The sequence below is a fragment of the Erinaceus europaeus genome, unplaced genomic scaffold (assembly GCF_950295315.1).
Source record: "Erinaceus europaeus unplaced genomic scaffold, mEriEur2.1 scaffold_288, whole genome shotgun sequence".
NCBI lineage: Eukaryota > Metazoa > Chordata > Mammalia > Eulipotyphla > Erinaceidae > Erinaceus > Erinaceus europaeus.
The window spans coordinates 1-23,730 of NW_026647501.1; the positions used below are offsets into that span (position 1 = coordinate 1).

The 23,730-nt window shown below is 47.8% G+C and overlaps 3 protein-coding genes across 3 annotated transcripts; all 3 read left to right on the top strand.

Annotated features, from left to right (window-relative positions):
• The first annotated feature begins 2,893 nt into the window (after positions 1–2,893).
• On the top strand, positions 2,894–11,465 carry LOC132536359 (melanoma-associated antigen B5-like). Its single transcript, XM_060184080.1, has 5 exons — positions 2,894–2,904; positions 3,902–4,066; positions 8,202–8,307; positions 8,374–9,485; positions 11,438–11,465. The coding sequence occupies exons 1-5, from the start codon at positions 2,894–2,896 to the stop codon at positions 11,463–11,465; spliced, it is 1,422 nt and encodes a 473-aa protein (XP_060040063.1).
• Positions 11,466–17,522: 6,057 nt separating this feature from the next.
• LOC103127159 (melanoma-associated antigen B3-like) lies at positions 17,523–23,465 on the top strand. Its single transcript, XM_060184077.1, has 2 exons — positions 17,523–17,632; positions 22,139–23,465. Exon 2 carries the CDS (start codon positions 22,197–22,199, stop codon positions 23,463–23,465), a length of 1,269 nt encoding a protein of 422 aa, XP_060040060.1. The 5' UTR covers positions 17,523–17,632; positions 22,139–22,196.
• LOC132536358 (melanoma-associated antigen B5-like) lies at positions 18,922–19,649 on the top strand. Its single transcript, XM_060184076.1, is given in 2 exon segments — positions 18,922–19,368; positions 19,371–19,649. Coding segments are annotated over 2 exon segments (726 nt in total).
• Positions 23,466–23,730: the final 265 nt, after the last annotated feature.

Sequence of the window (23,730 nt, forward strand, 5' to 3'; positions counted from 1 at the left end):
TCATGACCCGCTCTCTATCCCTCTCAATTTATCCTATAAAAGAAAAAGAAGGAAAAAACGGCCACTGGGAGCAATGCATTCATAGTGCAGCCATTGAGCCCCAGAGGTAACTCTGGTGAAAAAGAAATGCCTATCCTGCTGACAAAATCATTAGTGGACTTGGATCATACTTATTTTTTTAACTACTTTATTTGGGGATTAATGGTTTACAGCTGACAGCAAAACACAATAGTTTGTACATGCATAACATTTCCTGGTTCCACATAACAATTCAACCCCCACTAGGTCCTCTTCTGCCATCATGTTCCAGGACCTGAACCCTTCCCTCCACCCTAGAGTCTTTTACTTTGGTGCAATACACCAACTCCAGTCCAAGTTCTGCTTTTTGTTTTCCCTTCTTTTTAAAAATATTTTTATACAGAGACAGAGACAAATCAAGAGGAAGGAGGATATAGAGAGGGAGAGAGTCAGAGAGACACCTGCAGCCCTACTTCACCACTCATGAAGCTTTCCCCCCTGCAGATGAGGACCAGGGAATTGAACCTGGGTCCTTGCGCACTACAATGTGTTTGCTTAACCAGGTGCACCCCTATTTTTCCTTCTGTTGTTGTTTTTCAACTTCTGTCTATGAATGAGATCACTCCATATTCATCCTTTTTTTTTCTGACTTATCTCAACATGGATTATGCTTGTTGATGAATTTCTGTATTTTCTTGTGTCAGAAATTATATCCGCACAGCATTATCTATCGCATGCTCTTTTTATTTTTAAAAGAAATAAATTCACTCTGCTCCAGTGAGCATTTTTATTATTTTTTGAATTACCAAATGCTTCTCACAAATTGTTAGTCTTTGAGTTTATCTCAAAAGACTTTTATATCCAAAGGTGATTGTATGGACTTTCTGTTATAGAAGAGATGAACTGTTGGTCTCGGAGGTGGCACAGTGGATAAAGCATTAGGCTCTCAAGTACACGGTTCTGAGTTCAATCTCTGGAAGCACATGTATTAGAAAGATGCCTGGTTTTCTCTCTCCCTCTTCCTATGCCTCTCATTAATAAATATATAAAATATTTTTAAAAACAAGAGATGAACTTGGGGTGTATAAACAAAGAAGAGATATACATTATTTGTAGTACAAGTACCTCATAATAGTTTTCCGTTTTTCTTTTTTACAGAATATGATTTCACAAACACTAAGAGGCTAAATAGTAATGAATAAACATCAGTACTTCTCCAAATACTGTTTCCTGCTCTGACTAGTATTCATCTCTGCAAATAAAAAATATTCCTTATTTTGACACTTCATCATCTTCTTTTCTAAATATATTTATCTATGCTGAAGACCTAAAGAGTTTGCAGTCTCTCATGTACTTTTATACAGTTATAAGGTACTACTGTATCATCACAAAGTAATTATCTTATTTCACTTTATCCAGTTTCCTGTCATTTTTATCATCCTGTAATGCCTGAATTACATATTCCATGCTGGACATGGCTAGTTTCTTACACATATAGCTGTCTCCAAAATCATTTCTGCTCAACACTCTGTTCTTTTAATCTCTCAGACTCTAAATATTAATCTCTCAACAGACAAATTCCCTAATATACATTTTAGGCTTATTTGAATATCAACGTATAGCAGTCCTCATACTGCTGAAATTATATTTCCCCCAGCCTTTTGTATTCTGTATTTTTGGAAAATGTTTCCATGTCTTCCTTTCCCTTTGACTTATTCGTCGAGGTAGTTGCGTGCCATTAGCTGGAGAAACAATTTAAGGTTTGCATAAAAGTACTGTATAGTGAAATAATATACCCATTAAAATGTGGATAATTAAAAGTATGAATAAGAGAAGATATGGTAAGTATAACTCACAAGGAGGTATACCAAGCAAAATGATAGATTCATAACTGTACTTTGGGACCCTAAATCAGGTCTTCTCATTTCTAACATCCAACACAGAAGTATATTAAATAAATAAAAGCATCCTTAAGGAAAAGTTAATGCCACTTTGTGAAAATTGTGGTGGTTGGGGTAGTGAGGCACAGAACTTTGGGAGAGGATGAACTTATACCAGTTCTGAGTTTGAAATTGTATCTCTGAAATCCAACAGTTTTGTAAAATACTGTTTAATAACTATGTTTTGAAAAGGTCACTGTCTGGCAAGACAAACAAACAAAAATCTCTTACCTACTAGAAAGAAAGAGAAAGTGATGGAGAGTCTACCTATCACAAGAAGAGGAAACATACTTACACTGCTCTCAGCTCCTCCAGACAGGGAATACAGCATGTATTTCTGGGATCCCTGAAGCTTAGCTCTCAGCTTTATTGGCAACTACTCAGCTGGCATGGCTGACTATGGCCAACCTCGTTAGTCTTCCCTTCACCCAGTTCCACTGAACATGTATCTATTGTTATTATTCCAGGGAAAACTATTTCATTCTTTTTATTTCAGATAGAATTTAGAAAGAGACTGAAGACAAATACCACAGCACCACTAACTCCATCTTCTCAGGTACCATATGGTGTGCTCATGTGGTGCTATGACTCAAACCTGAATCCCTGAAAAAGACAAGGCATGCACTCTACCAGGTGAGTGATCTCCTGGTGCTACTGTTGAAATTTTTAGAGAACTCTTGCTATCTTCTAACATTTCTTTTGCTACACTTTAATTATTCTTATGCCCTTCTGTGTTGGCCCCATACTTGCCTCTCCTGGCAGAGGTCTTAATGGCTCTTGACAGGAGAGTCTCCGCCCTGGACACCCTGCAGGTTCAGAACTATTTCCTGACTCTGAAGGTATCTAGGGGACCTTCTTCAACCTCCATACTGTTCAGATGGAGAATTTGCAACTCGATACAAGGATATGGGAAAAGGAGACATGAGACACCAACGATGAGACCACGGTGAGTTAATGGCACCAGTCTACTCTGAAAATTACAGAAAAAAAGCCAGAAGAACTTTTGTTTCAGTTTGAGTAGAAGACAAGAAGAACAAATGTCCAATCTCAAAGGTAATCAGGCAGGAGAAATCCTCAGCATTTTTCCAAACATTTACTTAATTTGAAGATGAGAATGAAGAAACACCTCTGATATAGGGCAGTGGTAGGGAGAAAGGGCACTAGGACCAGAGGAGACACAGTGTATAAAGGATGTTCAGCCATGAAAGCAAAGAGAGAAGCCACCACCCACCTCCCACCCCTAACCCACGTCAGAAGGTGCTTACCCAGTGCCCTGCTGCTGGTACCACAGAGGATGCTCAGAAGGCCCTGGCTACCTGCTATTTGAATATAGATGATTCCTGCCCAAGGCCTGATGAAGATGCCAAGAGCCAAGAGGAGAAGATGGCAGCACCACCAGGCACAAGCCTCCACCAAGAGAGACCACAGAGCTCTCCTGCAAGAGGCCAGCACATGGGGGCACTTGTGCTGTGCTGTGGGGGCATAAAATGAGGAGCCACACTCAGCAGCACCACTTAGGAGTGTCAGCACGAAGGCCAGGAACAACTTCCCCGAGACCCCCAGCAGACCCTCTGACACCTGGAGCTGGCTTGGGGGCTGCACTGGAAGGTGCCACACCCAGCAGTCAGGTCTACACCCTTGGGTGTAGGCTGGGCCTGGTCAGCACCATGGGTGGTGTGGACAGGGGAGGGAAGGGAGGGCAGGCTGCCCAAAGGAGGCTCTTGATGGTGGTGCTGGCCTTGAGCTTCAAGAGGGACAGACAGGCCAATTCAGAGAACAACTAGGAGTTCCCCAGTGTCTTAGGGGTCTCAGCTGGCAGGAGGCACCTCGGCTTTGCTCCCCACACAAGATTTGGTGGGACAGCAGTTCCCGGAGTACCACTAAGTGCCCACAGAGATCCTCTGACCTATGAGCTCATGGGGCCCAAGACCCTCCTTAACCAGCACGGTGAAGGTGCCAAAGGTTCTGGCCAAGATCGATGCTGTGGAGACCACTTCCTTCCCCAATCAGTATGAGGAGGCTTTAGGGATGAGGAAGACACAGCAAGAGCGAGACCCTCAACCAAGGCAGCTACTGCTGCCACAGCCAGTGCACCTTCCGGGGCCAAGGTCTGTCCCTTGACACACATCAAGGTGACCTAACACAGATGTTTCTCTTCCTGTCTGTCAGCCCCTTCAGCAGTGGAAAGCAGAAGGGGGTGGAGGGAATAAAATGTGTGTTTGTGTATCATCCTTTCCTGTTATAATAGCGACTTGTAGTTCTGATTTTTAAAAAAGTTACTCCTTTCAAATGAAGATTTACCTTGTTCATAATCTACTATTGTTGTCATAGATAAAACATTAATGCCTATTGAAAAGTATAGGTTCTACCAGGAAACAATGAAAATTCCTTAATTTTTTCTTAGTGTACATATAACATGGCAGTAGAAATTGGTTTTTCATCAAATGGCAGCAAATCCCAAGGGAAATACTTGGGATGTGAAACTGATGAATCAAAAATAAAGGATCAGTGAGTCAGGGTTTGAGTTATCCTCTTGCTCTGTGATTGTGCAACGGATGATGTATACCTCAATGCAGAGTTCAAGCTGTGTGAGGATTTAATGATGATAAATTTGGCTTTTTATTCATTTCAACTTTTACTTGCCAAGCATTCATTGAGCAACTGTTCCTTATAAGGTACCATTATGTCTGGGGACAGTATGAAAAACACTACTGAGCTCAGGCGAGAGCACCCTGCCATCCTGCTAGCGCTGGCATAACTGAGCATGGCTGCCTGGATGGGGAAATCATCGGCCCCTTCTATGCTGTGGCAAGGCAAAGGGTGGTTTGGGGTAAGGGGGCAGCATATGAAAGACTTGCAGAGGTAACTGAGGACTAAGGGCATCACTCACCCAAACTCTCAAGGCACCCCAGGATTCATTGCTCACTGATGCCTCCCGGAGACCTTCACTGCCTACTGAGGGACCCCAGGGTATAGTTGGGCTTCTGTGAGGGGGCAGGCTTGTGAGGCAGGGAGGGAGGAATGTCAGGCACTGATAGGGGGAGAAAGCAAGGTCTGAGGGGCCATCCACCACTGTGTAGAAGGAGAGAGATACAGATGTGCCTGGCCTGCTTTCAGCCTCAAAGATCCAGAGCAGAGAGAACAAGCAAGCAAGCCTGCACCCCACACTGGCATCCAGAGGGCCCATGGGAGGAGAGAGCCTTAATCTGAAGGGTCACAAAGCATTCATGAAAGGGTGGGAGTGCCAGCCATATGGACATCTCACTAAGGACCATAAGAGGAGTCTGAGGACCCAAAGAGGCCGGACTGAAAACTCCCCACTGAGCCATCAGTCCAGGGCACCTGCACAGCTTGATAGACTGAGAAACCCCATCATGGTATCTCATGTGCAGGGAGTTTTGTGAGTCACTTGACAGCAGCAGGGGAGGGACCAGGGACCCCCTCCAGCTAGCGTGGTGCTCTTGAGTGTGAAATGAGACTCCTCAGCCTGGATGACTACCAGGCCTGCTGCCATCCCAGAATGCCCAAGGCAGGGCTGGCTGGATGAGCCTAGGCTCCCTCTAACTGAGGTCAGTGGCTCAGGAGGGGACAGGCCCATGGGGTAGTAGATGCCTTGTGAGCACTGAGACCCAGCAAAACTCTGGTGATAATTAAAAAAAAGTAAATCTTTTGGAGGTAAGAAATGAAATACCTTTTGTGCATGCATTTTACCATGTGTGAGGACACAGGTTGAACCCCGTGTCCACCAGCAGTGTGAAAGTGACAGGAACAGTAAAGCAGGGCTGTAGGTGTCTCTCATTCTGTCTTCATCTATATCTCCCTCTCTAATTAGTTTCACTCTCTCCTAATAAATTTATACATATATATATACATATATATATATATATATATATATATATGACTTTTAGTAAAAAAAAGTTTATTTGAGTCCAAGTCCAAATAGTAAAGAAAAAAACTTCATTGGAGCAATTCAGAAACAAATTCACAATGATTAGTTCTACTTTTCAGTCAATCATGACAGAGGGACTGAGACACTTTCTGTGCTTGATTTGCAGAATGACCACAGCAGGTTGGCAGACATATGGCATTTCCCACCAAGCCATTCCTTATAGGGACAGGAGGGGTGGAGACAGAATGATTGACAGCTGAGGGCAAAGCCACAGCAAGGTCCACTAGGCATCCTGCATGGCCTCCCCAAGCCCTCTGACCATTGAGACAGTCCAGGGAGCTCTCAGGAAGGGAGGGCCTTGAAGAACCATCAGGGACCAAGGCTCTAAAGGAGTGAGACTGAGGTTCACTGAGTGAACCCCAGGGGAATCTCCACCCCTGCACAGAGGGAGCGCCAGACATGTGCCCTTGCTCTGGTTCCAAGAGATCCCTTCTTTGCGTGAGGGGGAGGAGCCTCCCTTTCTCCCTGAGAAGCCAGATCTCAGGAGGTGAGAAGCTGAAAGTGTGTGGCCTGAGGGCAACCAGAGGTAGGCTCTGAGCCCACCAGAGTCTGGGTGAGGACCCCAAGTTAGACCTAGACAAGTCTTAGTAGCTCTAAGAGAACCCAGGGCTTCTCTCAGACTCTTTCCCCTTGCCTTCCTGCTGCCTCATTACTGCCAGAGAAGCCCCTGGGCCCGCAGAACCCCAAACGCTGGTCTCTCTTCCTCTCTCCCCACCTCTCTCATGACTGTTCTCTTCTTCTTCCTCTTCCTCTGAAAACAGCACCACGTGCCGCTCTGTCTTCCCCCCAACCCAGGAGCCATCCGCAGACCAACTCTGCTCAGGATGAGCCCTAGGTTTGAAGTATTTGGAGGTGAGCCCAAGTGTGTCAGAGAGCGGCCAGGAAGCCCCTTCAAAGGTGTCAGGGGAGGAGGCAGAGGCCGATGGAGCCACCAAGGCCGTGCTTGTTCCCTGATGCCCCAAACATGGAGGCTGGGAAGGGGGCAGGGAGCCTCCTTTCCTCTGAGATCCATCAGCAAACTCAGGCCTGATTAGGGGCAGGACACCATGTCCAGGAGGAAATTGAGGCCAGTTTAGGATAGAGATGTGAGGGACTCAGAACCCCCAGAAAGGTGAGGGGCACCAGGCTTGCAGCTGCTAACTGGGCATTGCATTGTGGGGGACATTCAGGCTGGATTCTTCAAGGAGGGTCTCAGGGCTGTGAGGCTCTTGTTGGGATGGAAGGAGCCTCAAAAGATCAAAGGACAGAGATCCTAGCACCCCAGAGTCTGAGTAAGACTGCAGAGGAGGTCAGAGGAAAGGGTAGCCTGCTGCCATCTAAGAATCTGCTCTTCTCACTGCCCAACTGAGTTTTCTTTTGGTGTCACCAAAGGGTGCTGCATGGGATGGTACATGGTGGCTCAGAATTCAGATAAAGGCACTGCTGACCCTCAGAGATTGGAGGGCATTCTGATCATTCTGTGAAGTACCTAAGAGCACTACATCACAGAGAGCACTTTAGAGATCCCTATAGACCCTATCATGAGGGAACATCACCTCCACTGCTCTCTGAAGCCCCAGGGTCACCTCAGTTCCAATGAGCCCTGGGCTGAGCAATGAGAGGAGGTTCATGGACAGAGACACTCAGGAGTCTGACATCCCAGGTGCCATTCCTATTCTCATATATGCATGAAGCTCTCCACTGTGCCACTGATAAAATGATATTCAGTAAACAACATACTTCTAACAACCCAACCCATAGTCTCTGTCCTGGGAGACCATGATCAGGTGAGGAAACACTCATGGTTCTCAGAGGGTCTCAGGAGAAGCTGCAGGAAGTCAGGATTCCAAGCCCATGACAGGCTCAAGGGCAAAGGTTGGCTCATGCCCCACTGAAGAGTCCCACAGGGCTGAACTCCCTGGATGTACTGAGATCTTAGGTAGACTGACAGCTTGAGCCAACCCCTCACTGATGTTCATCCAAGTAGGGCAATCTTTAGGTGAAAGGCAGCTTCCCTTCTGCTCAGGAGAGGGACACAGGACACCTCCTTGATGCCAGCAGGGCCCTGAGTGAGAAAGAACTCAAGCTACTCAGGAAGGAGGTGTCTCCAGAAGTATCCATGGGACATGGCCTAAGGCATCATTGCATTGCCCCTCTGGGTGTGGGAAGGTGGTGGGGCTGGTGGGGCTGGAACTGGCAAAGAGGTAGCGAGAAGGCCCAGGACCTATTGGGGGGTGGACTACCTGGTCCTGCTTGAGGGCAGAGGGGCACCACCCCCAGAAGAGAGCCTCCCACTGAAGCCCTCCTGTCTCCAGGCCTGGTATCTGGCAACTGGACAGCCTCATGCAGATTGCACCGGTTCTAGTGGGCCAGTGTGGCAGGGGGCACAGGAAGCTGTGGGGTCCTGAGTCAGCAGACTGCGTATTGGGTAAAGCCCAGAGGAAGACCCTGCTGAGGTGCTCACTCAGGTTCTTCTCCCTTCTCCAGGTCCAGCACCTCCTGAGCCCTGTACAGTCGGTCACTTGTGCCCTGACCACTGTCACCATGCCCAGGGACAAGAATGAGCGTCATTCCTCTAGGAAGCCCCGCCATGCCCAGGCCCAGGCTGACACTCTACATGGCACCACTGGGCCTACTTCTGCAGCAGCAGCAAAAGGCAGTGGTTCCCAGGCTTCTCAGGGCAATGCTGGCACCAAGACCTCCAGTGATTCCAGGGCAGCCTCTGGCCCCAAAGGAGCTCAGGCAGGGGCCCGGTCCAAAGCCCACCCTGCAGTCAGACCCAGCGCTGGAGCTCAGGGAGCTGGCTCAAAGTCAAAAGGGGAGCAGAAAGCCTCAGAGTATGGCCCAGTGCCCTCAGGTCCTGACGCCATAAGCAGGATGGTGGCTGTGCTGGAGCAGTTCCTGCTGTACAAGTTCAAGATGAAGCAGCCCATCCTGAAGGCAGAAATGCTTAAGTTCTTGGGCCAGAGGTTCCAAGGTCGCTTCCTAGAGATGCTGAAGAAAGCCTCTGAGCGCATTGAGACCCTGTTTGCAGTGCGCGTGCAAGAAGTGGACTCAGTGACCCAAGCCTATGACCTGGTGGGCGAGCTCAAGCTCCCCAACCACGGTAGGGTGTGCCCTGGCAAGGGGCTGCCCAAGTCCGGGTTCCTCATGCATGTCCTGGGCATGATCTTCCTGAAGGGCAACTGCGCCAGTGAGGAAGACATCTGGAGGCTGCTGGGCACTATGCAGGTGTACCCGGGCAGGAAGCACAACATCTACGGGGAGCCCCGCAAGCTCCTCACCAAGGATCTGGTGAGGCTGCAGTACCTGGAGTACCGCCCGGTGCCCAACACTCAGCCCCCCCGCTACCAGTTCCTGTGGGGCCCCAAAGCCCATGCTGAGACCAGCAAGATGAGCGTGCTGCAGTTCATGGCCAAGATCAAGGGCACGGTGCCCAGCTGCTTCTTACTCCAGTACCAAGAGGCTCTGCATGAGCAGGAGGAAAGAGCCCAGGCCCTGAGCATAGCTGGCTCCAGGGCCAAGGCTCGAGGCGCAGCTGGCTGCAGAGCAAAGGGGTGCTGGGCCAGTTCCAAGAGGTCCATCCAGGCTCCTTCTACGTGGGCAACTGAGAGAGGCCCAGTCACAAAGTTAGATGATGGGAAAAATAATAAAAGTTAGATGATGGCAAGTAGGCAGCCACAACCCAGAGAGCCCTGTTGGTTTTACTCATTCTCGTTCATCTCCAGTGTTTTAAAATTGCCTGTTGTATTCTATAGCTTTCTTAACCCAGTCATAAACCTGGAGACATTTCATCTTAATAAATTGTAGTTGATTCTTCCTGGCATACACTGAGTCTTATGTTCACTGCACACTAGTGCCTGCCCTAGCCGTTTGTTGTCTTATTCGAGTACTTTCCCCAGAGAGAAGTTCTTGTTTTTTCGGTGTTGAGGGAACTTACACAGTGTCCTGCAGGTTCAATAATATCCAGGGTTCAGGTCTGACAGGGCAGGGTTTTTGCCATGTTTCAACAGATGCAGAACATCCTCATCCTACAGACTTTCTGGACTTTCCTGGGAAGGCCACGCCACAAAGATGTGTTTGAGAGAAGTAAGCTAATATGTTGCTATTTTTGATTTTCCTGTCATGTGGTAGGGTCTCAATACAGTTGTTGTACTGAAAGGCGTTTTAAGCCTCTAAGAAATTCCAGCAGAGTTCCAGGGAAGGTTTCTATAATGTGGCCTGATAACTGCTCTTTTATTGAGCATCTACTATGTGACAGTGAATGCAAGGCAAAAGTGTTCATTCATATCCTTTCGTGCCCACATGTCTTGTCATTCTAGTAGGTGATGCTGCTATGTTGTGTCTGTTGCCTCAGCTAGCAGGTATTTCATCTAATAGCATTTGCTAATACTTTGTCCACATACTTTCATACCTTAATTACAAAGATAATGACACACACATTCTTGTAGCAAAATACTTTTAAAAACAGAGATCATTATTACCTGTCTGCCAGTCTCCAAATAAAATTAAGGACCTTCTCATTGCCGAACTAAATCATGATGAGGTGGGTGATATTTTAGGTTGATTCCATGGTTCTTTGCAGACATAGATTGCCATAAAAATTAAGTGTGATTCTCAACATCTATGGGTTCACTAGTCATTGCTTCTTCTGTAACTAATCTGTCGTGATCCAAACCTTTGAGCATTGTCCCTTGGACATTGCAGTCTGCACTACAAAGTTTGTTAGTATTTCCTTATACTTGATGTGTCGCTCTATTTAGCATGTTCCACTTTCCTTCTAGTTTCTTGAACAAGTGGATGTAGCTATAATAACTTGTTTGATGCCACTGTCTACTCATTTATTATATGTGTCATATCTACATTTATTTTCATCAATTGACTTCTCCTTTTAATGGAATTGAAAAGACAGAGTGTGTGAGTTCAGAGTTCCATTCCCCACTGCCATATGGAAGTGCTGGGAATTTAACCTGGGGCCTCTGGGGTCTCTGGGGCCACTGGGGCCTCAGGCATAAGACATCCTTACTCAAAGGCAGCCAGTGTTTCTGCTCTCTGCAGGCATTTATTAGACTAGAGAAGCTGCACTCACATTTGAAAAGGCACCTCCATCTATGAGAACCCCATTCAAGTCCCATCTCAGTGAAATGCTCAGCAAAGTATCTTGTGCATCCCATGACAGGTGAAACTGACACATGAATTTAACCATGCCCAAATGAAAAGCCATCATACATGCCTTTATTTCATATATTTCTCTTTTACTTATTTTTTTCATCACCACCAGGATTGTCGGGGCCCCGTGCTGGCACTATACATCCATTCCCAGTAGACATTCTTTACTTTGTTTTCTTTTCTATTTTCTTTAGAAAGGACAGATATGAATTGAGAGGGTTGTAGGCGATAGTGTGTGTGTGAGAGAGAGAAAGAGAGAAAGAGACCTGCTTCCCTGACCCTGAAGTGTCTCCTCTGTAGGGTAGCTGGGATCAGGGCTCAAACCTGGATCCTAGCACATGTGGAGAAAACTGGAGTTTTTCTTGTTCACTCCCATTTCCAGTCTGGCATATAAGGAGCTTACACTTTGACACATACACACACACACACACACACACACACACACACACACACACCTACCAACAAAAATAGTTGAACGAATGGAAACTTGCCAACCCCTCTTAGATCTATCTGAGAATTGAGACACCAGGTTAACTGCTACCTGTGAAACTGGAGAGCTAGGCTGGTGGACACAGAAGCTCAGCTCACAAGCAGAAGGCAGTGGATGAATCCAGTGTAACTAGCTGGAGACTTCAGCACACCTCTCTCACCAAATGCAGAAGGCAGAAAATCAGGAAGGGTATAGCTGAACATCACCACTCATTAACTAGATCTAAATGGCATTTTTAGAGAACATAATTATATTGGAAATGACTTCTCTATGGTCACCTAGAACATACATCCAGTAGGTCCAAATTCTGCACCACGAAACACACAGAATCAAAATGAAAGGACAAAACTCACACAAAGTATGATCTCTGACCACAGTGGAATTAAAGTGGAAACCAGTAACAGGATAATTCATGGAAATCTCAAAATAATTAGGCATTGGTGCACGTCTTTATCAACAACATATGGAGAAAAAAAAGTGCTCTCAAAAGAAATCATAAAGATTCTGGACTAAATGAAACGAAAATGAGCTGTGTGCAGTTCTGCAAAAGTTGTGGCATTGATACCATTAGCTGATTATATTAGCAATAAAAATATGGAATATTTTTCATTTTAGCTATGCTTCTAACTTTGACCTAGAAAGAGAATATGAAATTTAATGCCAAGTAAAGAAATAGTAACTCATAGACCAAAAAACAATGGCCTTGAAAATATCAATAGAAAAATAATCAGCAAGATCAAAATCCAAATCTTTGAAAACATAAGAAAGCTGATAAACACTTAGCCAGTTAAAATAAGGAGAGACAACACTGACCAATATAAACAAACAAAAAGTGTATGGGGCAGTGGTCCCGGTGGTAGGGCATCAGATTTATGTGCCTAAGATTCCCAGTTCAACCCCAGCATTGTATCATTGTATGTACTGGAACAGTGCTCTGGATACATATTCTCCAATCCTCTCTCTCTCTCTCTCTCTCTCTCTCTCTCTCTCTCTCTCTCTCTCTCCTCCCCTCTCCCTCCCCCTCTCCCTCTCCCTCTCCCTCACCCTCTCCCTCTCCTTCTCCCTCTCTCTGCCTCCATATCTCTCTCCCTATCTCTCTCTCCCTCCCTCTCTCTCTTCCTCTATCTCTCTCATTTGTGATATATAAACATAAAATATTTTAATGGCACATGTTTATGATACAAATGACTGAGATACTGTGCCCTCTTTGTTATGCACACAACCCAGGTTCCAGCCTGACCTCCTCAGAAATAAATAAATCTCTCACTTTAAGTTTAGAATAAAAGAGACAGAGAGAGAGAGAGAGGAGTTCAATGAAAGTGGTGGTGTCCCACAAACAGGAGCCTGAGTGAAAACTTGGTGACTTTGAAATAAAAAAAGAGAGAATAGAGGGACAGGGATTGGTGCATCCTGCTGAATGTCCAGGTGACCATGCTCCAGGACCTGGCTTTTAGCTCCCTACATAGCACCTGTTGGGGGGAAGATTCAGGAGCACTGAAGTAAGGTTGCAGGCTCCTGTCTCTCTCTCTCTCCTGCTCACATCTCAGTATCTCTCTGTCCTATCTATTAAAAGAGAGAAATAAAAAAAAGAATGGCTGACAGGAGGAGTGACTTCATATTACTCAAACCCGCCACTGAAATAACCCTGGTGGAAGAGAGAGAGAGAGAGAGAGAGAGAGAGAGAGAAAGAGAGAGAAAGAGAGAGAGAATGACAATCAGAAATTAGCGATTCTCGGGTTCTCGGGGTCGGGTGGTGATACACATGATTAACTGCACATAGTACCAAGCACAAAAGCCTATGAAAGGATTTTGGTTCGAGCCCCTGGATCCTCACCTCCAGGGGTCAGCTTGACAAGTGGTGAAGCAGGTCTGCAGGTGTCTATCTTTCTCTCTCCTTCTCTATCTACCCTCCTCTCTTGATTTCCCTCTGCTCTTTCCAATAAAATGAAAAAAGAAGGCTGCCAAAAACAGTGGATTCATAGAGCCAGTAGCAATGGATTCATAGTGCAGGCATGGAGCCCCAGCAATAATGCTAGATGCTTGGTCCAGGAAGTGGCACCATGAGGTCTTGAGTTCAATCCCTGGCAGTACATGTACCACAGTGATGTACGGTTCTTTCTCTCTCTCCCTTATCTATTTCATGAATAAATAATTTTTTAAAAAATGTAAACAAAATAACGCTAGAGGCAAGAAAAAACAATTCTCATTAAATAAAAGTGTGGAGAGGGAGTCGAGCGGTAGCACAGCGGGTTAACGGCAGGCAGCACAAAACACAAGGACTGGCGGAAGGATCCGGGTTCAAGACCCCGGCTCCCCACCTGAAGAGGAGCTGCTTCACAAGCGATGAAGCAGGTCTGCAGGTGTCTATCTTTCTCTCCCCCCTCTGTCTTCCCCTCCTATCTCCATTTCTCTCTTTCCTATGCAACAATGACAGTAATAAAAACAATAAGTATAATATTAAAAAACAACAAGTGTAACAAAAAGGGAATAAATAAATATTTTTAAAAAAATTTTTAAAAGTGTGGAAAATGTAGCTGTATGAGGAAGATTCGAAAATTATGAAAAAGAATTACCAATGTATCAAAGAAAAAAATGTCAGGCAAGGAGAAATACCACCTAAACAAGAAATCCACGTAAAAAAAAAAACCCAAAGAATATTTTTTAGCTTTCTTTATTAGTGATTGAATATTTATTTACAGAACTATGAGATAACACAGGTACATTTCTGCACATCCCCACCACCGGAGCTCTGCATCCCCATTCCCTCCATTAGTTCCCTGCAGTAGTTTTCTCAAGGGCACAGACTTGGGTTGACTATTATCTCTATAACTGTCTATATTTATATATATTTGCCTATGTTTGCTATAGTCCTCCCTTCTTTTCCTTTCTAAGTCATACCAACACCTGTTATTATTTCTGAATGTCCTTTCTTGTATCCTCTTTTCTCTCTGGGTCCTGATGGAATTGGATTTCAGACCCCTCTGGTGATCTTCCCCTAATATATCTCTTCCTCTGAGAGTATGGACCAAAATTCTATATGGAGTGCAGAAGGTGAGATTTCTGGCTTCTATAATTGCTTCTCCGCTAGACATGGCTGTTGGCAGGTCGATCCATACTTCCAACCAGTTTCTATGTTTCCCTAGTGGGGTAGGGCCCTGGAGAGGTGAAGTTCCAGGATACATGGGGGAGGTCGTCTTCCCAGGGAAGTTAGGATGGAAGCATAGTAGCACCTGGATTTGTTGGCTGAAAGGCTATGAGATATAAAGCCAGACAAAATGTTTAAGGGGGTCAGACAGTAGTGCAGCGGGTTGAGCACATATGGCACGAAGCACAGACTGCTGTAAGGATACTGGTTGGAACCCTGGGCTCCCCACCAGCAGGGAGGTCACTTTAGAAGCTGTGAAGCAAGTCTGCAGTTGTCTATCTTTCTCTCCCCTTCTGTCTTCCCCTCCTCTCTCCATTTCTCTCTATCCTATCCAACAACAACTACATCAATGACAACAGGAATAATAACCACAACAGTGATTACAAAAATAAGGGCAACAAAAAGGAAAAAAAGATAGCTTCCAGGAACAGTGGATTCATGGAGAAGCACTAATCCCCAGCAATTCTTCTCTGTGATTCCTTGACTTCAACCAAACTGCTACTGGTGCTTCCATCCCACATTATGCTGTTATTGAAATCCGACTGTGGACTGTAACCAGAGAGACCAGCCTGAGAAGTCAACCTTGTAACTCTTGAAATCTGGTGAGACCTTTCCTAACACATGGGACTACCTACATCCCAGGTAGAGGGTACGTCATTTAACTAAGTAGCAGATACCAGATTAGGCTAGAGGTGTAGGGTACTGGATACAGGAGTACACGTATCCATGAACAAGGGGCAATCATATAATTCAAAGTCAAAGTGCTCAATAATGTTTGAAGTGTCTAAAGAAGGCATCATAAATTCTGTAATTGATTGGATTTAGACCAAATTAGCAGGACGGCCTAGCAGAAAGGCCCCCAGAAGACAGATGCCCAAAACCTAACCCTGGTTGGGCTCAACAAATGATAAGCAATGCCTAAACAACTGAGAGAAAAATCTCAGATAATCAGATAAAGAAAGGACTACAAAAGTTGGATAAGGGCAAGAGGCTGGCCCACCTAATGAAGGCCTGTTTGATTAATATCACATCACTTGATCATCTGGGGCTCTAGTTAGGGAATCCTTGGATTCCCATACACATTTGATGGGCCTTGACCTCTAAAGAGTCCCTCTCTCCACTACCACTGGTCGCTTCCATAAGGAACAGCATTTGGGGGCCCCTCTCAGGATCTTGGCTCTACCATACGCAACGACAGCAGGGAGAGCCCCAGTTTCTGAAGGGAGGCTGGGGGTATCCTGCCCTTCCACTTGAAAAGACTGGTCCTGAAGTGAGTGAAGCCTGCAATGTTCCTCAGGTGTGACTGTGAGCTATAAGCTCAGACCAATAGGGACTTAGAAGTTACACAGGCTCTGATGCTAAATGTGAATATGCATTTACATCAGGGCCCTGGAACAAGTGGATGGAGGTAAATAGTTAATTTTAGTTACAGATTTTTTTTTAAATAAAAATGGGAGCTACTCCCTGCCCTAATCCAACTTTCTAGCCCTTTCCTCTACTCTGACACCATTCTCTCAGACAATATTGTCATCCAACCTCAGGCTAGCTGCCAAATTCAAGCAAAACTACTATTGTAGTGTGCTCCCAGGAACAGGTCTGAAATGGTTCTCCTAGCTTTCTTCTACCCTAAAATCCCTAATCTCATCACTCTGACCCTATGTTTTGGTTCCTGTACATTAACCATCTTGTCTCAACTTAGGTCATGCCACCTTCCAGACACCAAGTTACAGATACTCCACCCTGACTTCTCTGGGCAGATGACCTCACCAGTGTGTCCTGGACCCTTGCCATCTCCAGAGCTCTGGTCCACTAGGGATAGACAGAAACAGGCTTGGGGTAAGGATCAGCCTGTCAACATCCATGTTCAGCAGAGAAGCAGCTACAGAAGCCAGAACTCCTACCTTCTGCTCCCCATAAACAACCTTGATCCATACTCCCAGCGGGGGAGAAGTGATAGGATGAAGATAAGAGGGCTCTGCATTCCAGCTCCATAAGGAGAGAGAGAGAGAGAGAGAGAGAGAGAGAGAGAGAGAGAAGGAAAAGGAGAGGGACAAATGGAGGTAGCTATGATGTCATGTGTGGCTTAGAGGGGAAGAGAGGAGTGAATCAGGAAAAGAAGGGGCAACTATGTGTAAATGTGGACAGATAGCTGTAGAGATGATGGTTGGCTCATGTCTAAAACTTTAGGGGAACTGGTGGATTGCAGTGGGGAGAGTGAAGATTCAGCACTCTGGTGGTGGGAATGGTGTGGATTGAAACCCCGGTCAAGATGTAGTTTCATGATATAAAAACGTAGATAATAAATAAATAAATTGTCTCCATAATAAACTTTGTGAAAAATCTGCACTATTTTCTTGTTCTACAAAACCAATTAACATGGTTTGGAATAGGATTTCTCAACCAATAGTGAAGAAACACACTGGGAAATAGTTTAGAATACAAAGTGTTGAATACAGTATAGTCTTATTAACTCAAATGTTCTCTTATTCCTTTGACTGTGTTTGTCACAATCCATGGCATATACCCATATTTACATAGGTTCAACAAACTGTGTAAGAATCAGTAGTGCTGATAATAAATCTTGACATCCTGTTGAATTCATATATCATTCCACTGTCATTTACTGAGCATTGTCATTTTAGAGGCTCCAATATTTCTCGACATGGTATGGCAAAGAGTGGAAAGTTCAGGTGTGAAAGCCCTGCCCACCCTGGCATCACCAAGACAGCTGGGCATGGTTGCCATGACATGCCATCATCAGATCCACCTATGGTATCACAAGGCAGTGAGGGACTTGGGCCACTGCACTTGGGCCTGTGGGGAGCAGAAGGCATTTGTCCCAGGAAAAGCTGTTACCCTGAGTACAAGAGACACTCACCCCATAACTCTGTGAGCATCAGAGGATTCATTACTCACTGCTGACTCCAGGAGACCAAGAGAAGGTAAATTAGATGACCGGGACCCCAGGGTGTAGCTGGGTTTCTGGGAGAGGCAGACCTGTGGGGCAGGGAGGGAGGAATGTCAGACAGTGACAGGGGAACAAAGAAAGGATGGAGGGAACATCCACCACTGTGGAGAGGGAGGGAGGGGAGAGAGAGAGAGAGAGAGAGAGAGAGAGAGAGAGAGAGGAGCCTGGCCAGCTTTCAGTCTCAAAGACCCAGAGTAGGATAGCAAGCCTGCAGCCCACACTGGCATCCAGAGGGCCCATGGGAGGAGAGAGCCTTAATCTGAAGGGCCACAAACTATTCCTGGAAAGGGTGGGAGTGTCAGCCTTGTGGACATCTCACTAAGGACCCTAAGAGAGGTCTGAGGACCCAAAGAGGCCGGACTGAAAACTCCCCACTAAGCCATTAGTCCAGGGCACCTGCACAGCTTGATAGACTGAGAAACCCCATCATGGTATCTCATGTGCAGGGAGTTTTGTGAGTCACTTGACAGCAGCAGGGGAGGGACCAGGGACCCCCTCCAGCTAGCTTGATACTCTTGAGTGTGAAATGAGACTCCTCAGCCTGGATGACTATCAGGCCTGCTGCCATCCCAGAATGCCCAAGGCAGGGCTGGCTGGATGAGCTTATGCTCACACTATGAGGTCATAGGCTCAGGGCTGGGGCTGGGGGGGGAGGGGTGAACAGGACAGCAGGCTCCCTGTGGGTCCCTAGAGCAGTGCCCTGCCCTTGCAAGCCCCCCCCCCCAGCCTTGTAGGAATGTAGGAATGCAGTATGCCTGCCTCAGAGCCAGGCAGGTGTTTCCAGGCTGAAGTGCTCATGGCATTCCTGTTCCCCTCCAGTGCTGAGGGCCACCTGCACAGCATCTAACAACAGCTGGCCACCAGGCCTCCATGCCTCGAAGCCATAAAAATAAAAAAACTCACAGTCACAAGAAACATCACCGTGCCCACGGTGAGCACAAGAAACATCGGAATGAGCAGATGATACTGGCTGAAGAGGAGGAAGACTCCCTCCTGTCACCAGTGGAGGACACGCCCCCAAACTCTCCATCGAATGGGTCACCCTCAGAGGTCCAGTATGCCTCTTCATCATCAGCATCTGTAATTACACTTGCTTCCTTTCTGTCAGACGATTTAGTCATCTCTGATGATGAGGAGGAGGGGGAGGAAGAGCAGGATGAGGAAGAGGATGAGGATGACTATGCCGATGATGGCGATGACCCCATAGAGTCCGACACTGAGTACAGTTCCAACCAGGGCAGGTCATTCAGTGAAGCTATGGAAATGGAGGCTAAGCTGTTAGAGCAGTTCATGCTACACAGTTATCAGCTGAAACAGCACAGCATGCTGGAAGACATGCAGAGAATGGTGAACCCAGCTTTTGCAGCTTACTTTGATGACATCTTAATGATAGCCTCTGAACACATTGAGACGCATTTTGCCATGCACGTTGAGGAGATAGATCCTGTGCTCCATGCCTATGACCTGGTGACTCAGCTGCAGCTTCCATATAACAGCAGGGTGCACCCCGGCTGCGGACTGCCCAAGACCGGACTGCTCATGTACGTCCTGGGGCTCATCTTCACCAAGGGCAGTCATGCCACCGAAGAGGAGATATGGGCGTTTCTGAGCATGATGAGCATCTACCCCGGCCAGAAACACCACATTTATGGGGAGCCCCACAAGCTCCTCACACAAGACCTGGTGCAGCTGCAGTACCTGGAGTACCACCCCCCGTGCCCCACACCCAGCCCCGCCGCTACCAGTTCCTGGGGGGCCCCAAAGCCCAGGCTGAGATCCGCAAAATGAGGGTCCTGGAGTTTATCGCAAAGGTTAATGGCAAAGAGCCAACCGATTACCTGGCCCAATACCAAGAAGCTGTCCAAGATGAGCAGGCCAGAACCCAGGCTCAAGTTGCCGCCAGGGCTGCCTGCACATCTAACACCAGGATGTGTCCCTATGCCTGGGCACAACCTGCTACCACACTGGTCATGTCACCGGGTTCTCTCTAGTGCTCAAGAAATGTCATTCAACCCAAACACTCAATTTGATGGTGATAATGAAATTAAAATTTCATAAGCAAACTTTGCTGTTCACCGTTTTAGTCTTTCACAATAATCATATACTTAGCCTCCTACAGAGCATGAGATACTAAACCTGAGCAGGTCAGACTCGCCCTCACGCCCATATTACTTCTCCAAACTCCTCTGGAGCACCTGCTAGGTGGAGGGCTCAGCTTATAACAGGGGGCTGAGAAATAGAACGGGCCTCTGTGCACAGAACCAGGGAACTGAGGAGCTGCAAACAGGAAGGAAGGAATGGGGACAGCTCCAGTGAGAAAGGGGTGCTCCAGGAGCGAGACAAACCATGTCCATTCCCTGAAGCAATGAAATGCTATTTGGGAAACAAAGTCAGAGGAGGAAGAGATGGATAGTAAATGGTGAAACAGCGATGATGACCTTTTTCTTTTCTTTTTTTCTTTCGCCTACAGGGTTATCACTGGCGCTGGTGCCTGCACTAGGAATCCACTGCTCCTTGCAGCCATTTCTCCTTTTTTTTTTTTAATTGGCTGGCACAGAGAGAAATGAAGGGGGAGGGGTAGTTAGAGGGGGAAAGAAAGGTAGAAACCTGCAGACCCACTTCAGTGCTTGAGAAATTTCCTTCCCGCAGGTGGGGAGCCAAGGGTTCAGGTCCTTTTGTCTCATACGATGGGGGCTTAACCAGGTGTGCTGCCAGCCAGCCCTCAGAGGTGACCTTTTCCTAATGTTATTTCTGAGGCATCACCTCTCAGGTTGGCCTTTGCAGAGAGGACAGAGAGAAAGAGACACGAGAAACAGATATGGACATGTAAACACATCAGAGGAAAAAGGCTTCCTTCAATGAGATGTGAGTCAGTTTCCACAGGTATAAAATCACTTCAAATGGGAGTTACTTAAGACTGTAAGCTTAGGTGGTAAAAGAAGCATTTGATCAGTGTTTTTTTGTCTTTGTTGTCTCCCTTGAATCATCAGACCTCTTACTTTCATCCTGCCAATCTGTCAGGGCACTGGGACCCAGACACTTTCTGTGCTTGATTTGCAGAATGACCACAGCAGGTTGGCAGGCAAATGGCATTTCCCACCAAGCCATTCCTTATAGAGACAGGAGGGGTGGAGACAGAATGATTGACAGCTGAGAGCAAAGCCATGCCCAGGTCCACTAGGCATGTTGCATGGCCTCCCCATGCCCTCTGACCACTGAGCCAGTCCAGATCAGGTCTCAGGGAGCTGTCAGGAAGGGAGGGCCTTGAAGAACCATCAGGGACCAAGGCTCTAAAGGAGTGAGACTGAGGTTCACTGAGTGAACCCCAGGGGAGGCTCCACCCCTGCACAGAGGGGGCGCCAAACATGTGCCCTTGCTCTGGTTCCAAGAGATCCCTTCTTTGCGCTAGGGGGAGGAGCCTCCCTTTCTCCCTGAGAAGCCAGGTCTCAGGAGGAGAGAAGCTGAAAGTGTGTGGCCTGAGGGCAATCAGAGGTAGGCTCTGAGCCCACCAGAGTCTGGGTGAGGACCTCAAGTTAGACCTAGACAAGTCTTAGCAGCTCTAAGAGGACCCAGGGCCTCCCTCAGTCTCGTTCCCCTCACCTTCCTGCTGCCTCATTGCCGTTCTAGAAGCTCCTGGGCCCTCAGACCCCTAACCCTGTTCTCTCTTCCTCTCTCCCCACCTCCCTCATCACTGTTCTCCTCCCCTTCCTCTGAAAACAGCGCCTAGTGCCACTTTCTCTTCCCCCCAATCCTGGAGTCATCCTCGCAGGCCTGCTCTGCTCAGGAAGAGCCCTAGGTCTGAGGTATTTGGAGGTGAGCCCAAGTGTCTCAGAGAGGGGCCAGGAAGCCCCTGAAAACACATCAGGGGAGGAGGCACAGGACGATGGAGCCACCAAGGCAGTGCTTGTACCCTGATGCCCCAAACGTGGAGGCCAGGAAGGGGGTAGGGAGCCTCATTTTCTCTGGGAGCCATCAGCAAACTCAGGCCTGGATCAGGTGCAGGAAACCATGTTTTTCCGGGAGGAAGTCGAGGCCAGTACTGGGACAGAGCTGAGGGGTTCCAACCCTCCAGAAGGGTTACGGGCGCCAGGCTTGCACCTGCTACCTGGCCATTGCATTGTGGGGGGCATTCAGGCTGGCTTCTGCAAGGAGAGGCTCAGGGCTCTGAGGCTCTTGTTGGGATGGAAGGAGCCTCAAATGTTCAAAGGACTGAGGTCCTGGCACCCCGGACTCTAGGAAGGACTCTGTAGAAGTCAGGAGGAAAGGCCAGCCTGCTGCCAGCCTAGGGTCCTGTTCTTCTTATGGTACAACTGACTACCCAGTTTTCTTTTTCTTCTTCTTTTTATCCCCTCCAGGATTATGGCTTTGGCTTGTTTGTCAGCACTTAGAGTCCACTGATGCTGGCAGCCTTTTTCATATGAAAAAGCCCAGATGAAGCCCCTGCTAAATGCGCTCACTCAAGTTCTTCTCATTCCTCCAGGTCCCAGCACCTCCTGAGCCTTGTACAGTGGGCCAGCTGTGCCCTGAGTTGTGACATCATGCCCAGACGCAAGAATAAGCGCCATTCCTCTGGGAAGTCCCGCCATACCCAGGACCAGGACCAGGCCCAGGCCAGCACAGAGGCCCAGGCCAAGGCCAAAGCCCAGAACAAGACCCAAGCTAAGACCAAGGCCAAGGCCCAGGACCAGCCCCAGGCCCAGACCCAGGCTGAAGCTCGTCATGGCACCACTGGGCGCACCCCAGCAGCAGCAGTGGCTGTGGCAGAGGCAGCAGCTGCAGAAGCAACAGCAGCAAAAGGCAATGATGCCCAGGATGCTCAGGGCAATGCTGGCACCAAGACCTCCAGTGATGCCAGGGCAGCCTCTGGCCCCAAAGGAGCTGAGGCAGGGCCACAGCCCAAAACCACCCCTGTGGGAAGACCCAGCTGTGGAGGAGCTGAGGGAGCTGCCCCCAAGTTGGAAGTGGAGGAGAAGTTCGAGTACGGCCCGCTGCACACAGACCCTGACGCCATGAGCAAGAGGGTGGTTGTGCTGGAGCAGTTCCTGCTGTACAAGTTCCAGCTGAAGCAGCCCATCCTGAAGGCAGAAATGCTGAAGATCTTGGGCTACAGGTACCAAAACCGCTTCCTGGAGATGCTGAAGAAAGCCTCTGAGCGCATTGAGACCCTGTTTGCAGTGCGCGTGCAAGAAGTGGACTCAGTGACCCAAGCCTATGACCTAGTGAGTGAGCTCAAGCTCCCCAACCACGGCAGGGTGTGCCCTGGCAGAGGGCTGCCCAAGTCCGGGCTCCTCATGCATGTCCTGGGCATGATCTTCCTGAAGGGCAACTGCGCCAGCGAGGAAGACATCTGGAGGGTGCTGGGCACCATGCAGGTGTTCCCGGGCAGGAAGCACAACATCTACGGGGAGCCCCGCAAGCTCCTCACCAAGGATCTGGTGAGGCTGCAGTACCTGGAGTACCGCCCGGTGCCCAACACTCAGCCCCCTCGCTACCAGTTCCTGTGGGGCCCCAAAGCCCATGCTGAGACCAGCAAGATGAGCGTGCTGCAGTTCATGGCCAAGATCAAGGGCACGGTGCCCAGCTCCTTCTCACCCCAGTACCAAGAGGCTCTGCGTGAGCAGGCAGAGAGAGCCCTGGCCCGGAGCTTAGCTGGCTCCAGGGCCAAGATCTGGGGCATAGCTGGCTCCAGGGCCAAGGCACAGGGCACAGCTGGCTCCAGGGCCAAGGCACAGGGTGCACCTGGCTCCAGCGACAAGGCACAGGGTGCAGCTGGCTCCAGCGCCAAGGCCCGAGCCCTGACAGGCTAGTGCCATGCCTGGTGAAGTAGGGGTGCTGGTTCAGTTCCAAGAGGCCCCTCCAAGCTCCTTCTACCTGGGCACCTGAGAAAGCCCCACAATCACAAAGTTAGATGATGGAAAAAAATAATAAAAGTTAGATGATGGCATAGAGGTAGCCACAACCCAGAGAGCCCTGTTGGTTTTACTCATTCTCGTTCATCTTCCGTGTTTTAAAATTGCCTGTTGTATTCTATAGCTTTCTTAACCCAATCTTAAACCTGGAGACATTTCATCT

Bases quoted from the DNA above. Each gene is read 5' to 3' on its own strand.
- LOC132536359 (XM_060184080.1), top strand. The intron at 8,308-8,373 runs GTATTGGGTAAA...TCCCTTCTCCAG, and splicing joins GTCCTGAGTCAGCAGACTGC to GTCCAGCACCTCCTGAGCCC. The intron at 9,486-11,437 runs GTGGGCAACTGA...TCCCATTTCCAG, and splicing joins TCCATCCAGGCTCCTTCTAC to TCTGGCATATAAGGAGCTTA.
- LOC103127159 (XM_060184077.1), top strand. From the start codon at position 22,197: ATGCCCAGACGCAAGAATAAGCGCCATTCCTCTGGGAAGTCCCGCCAT.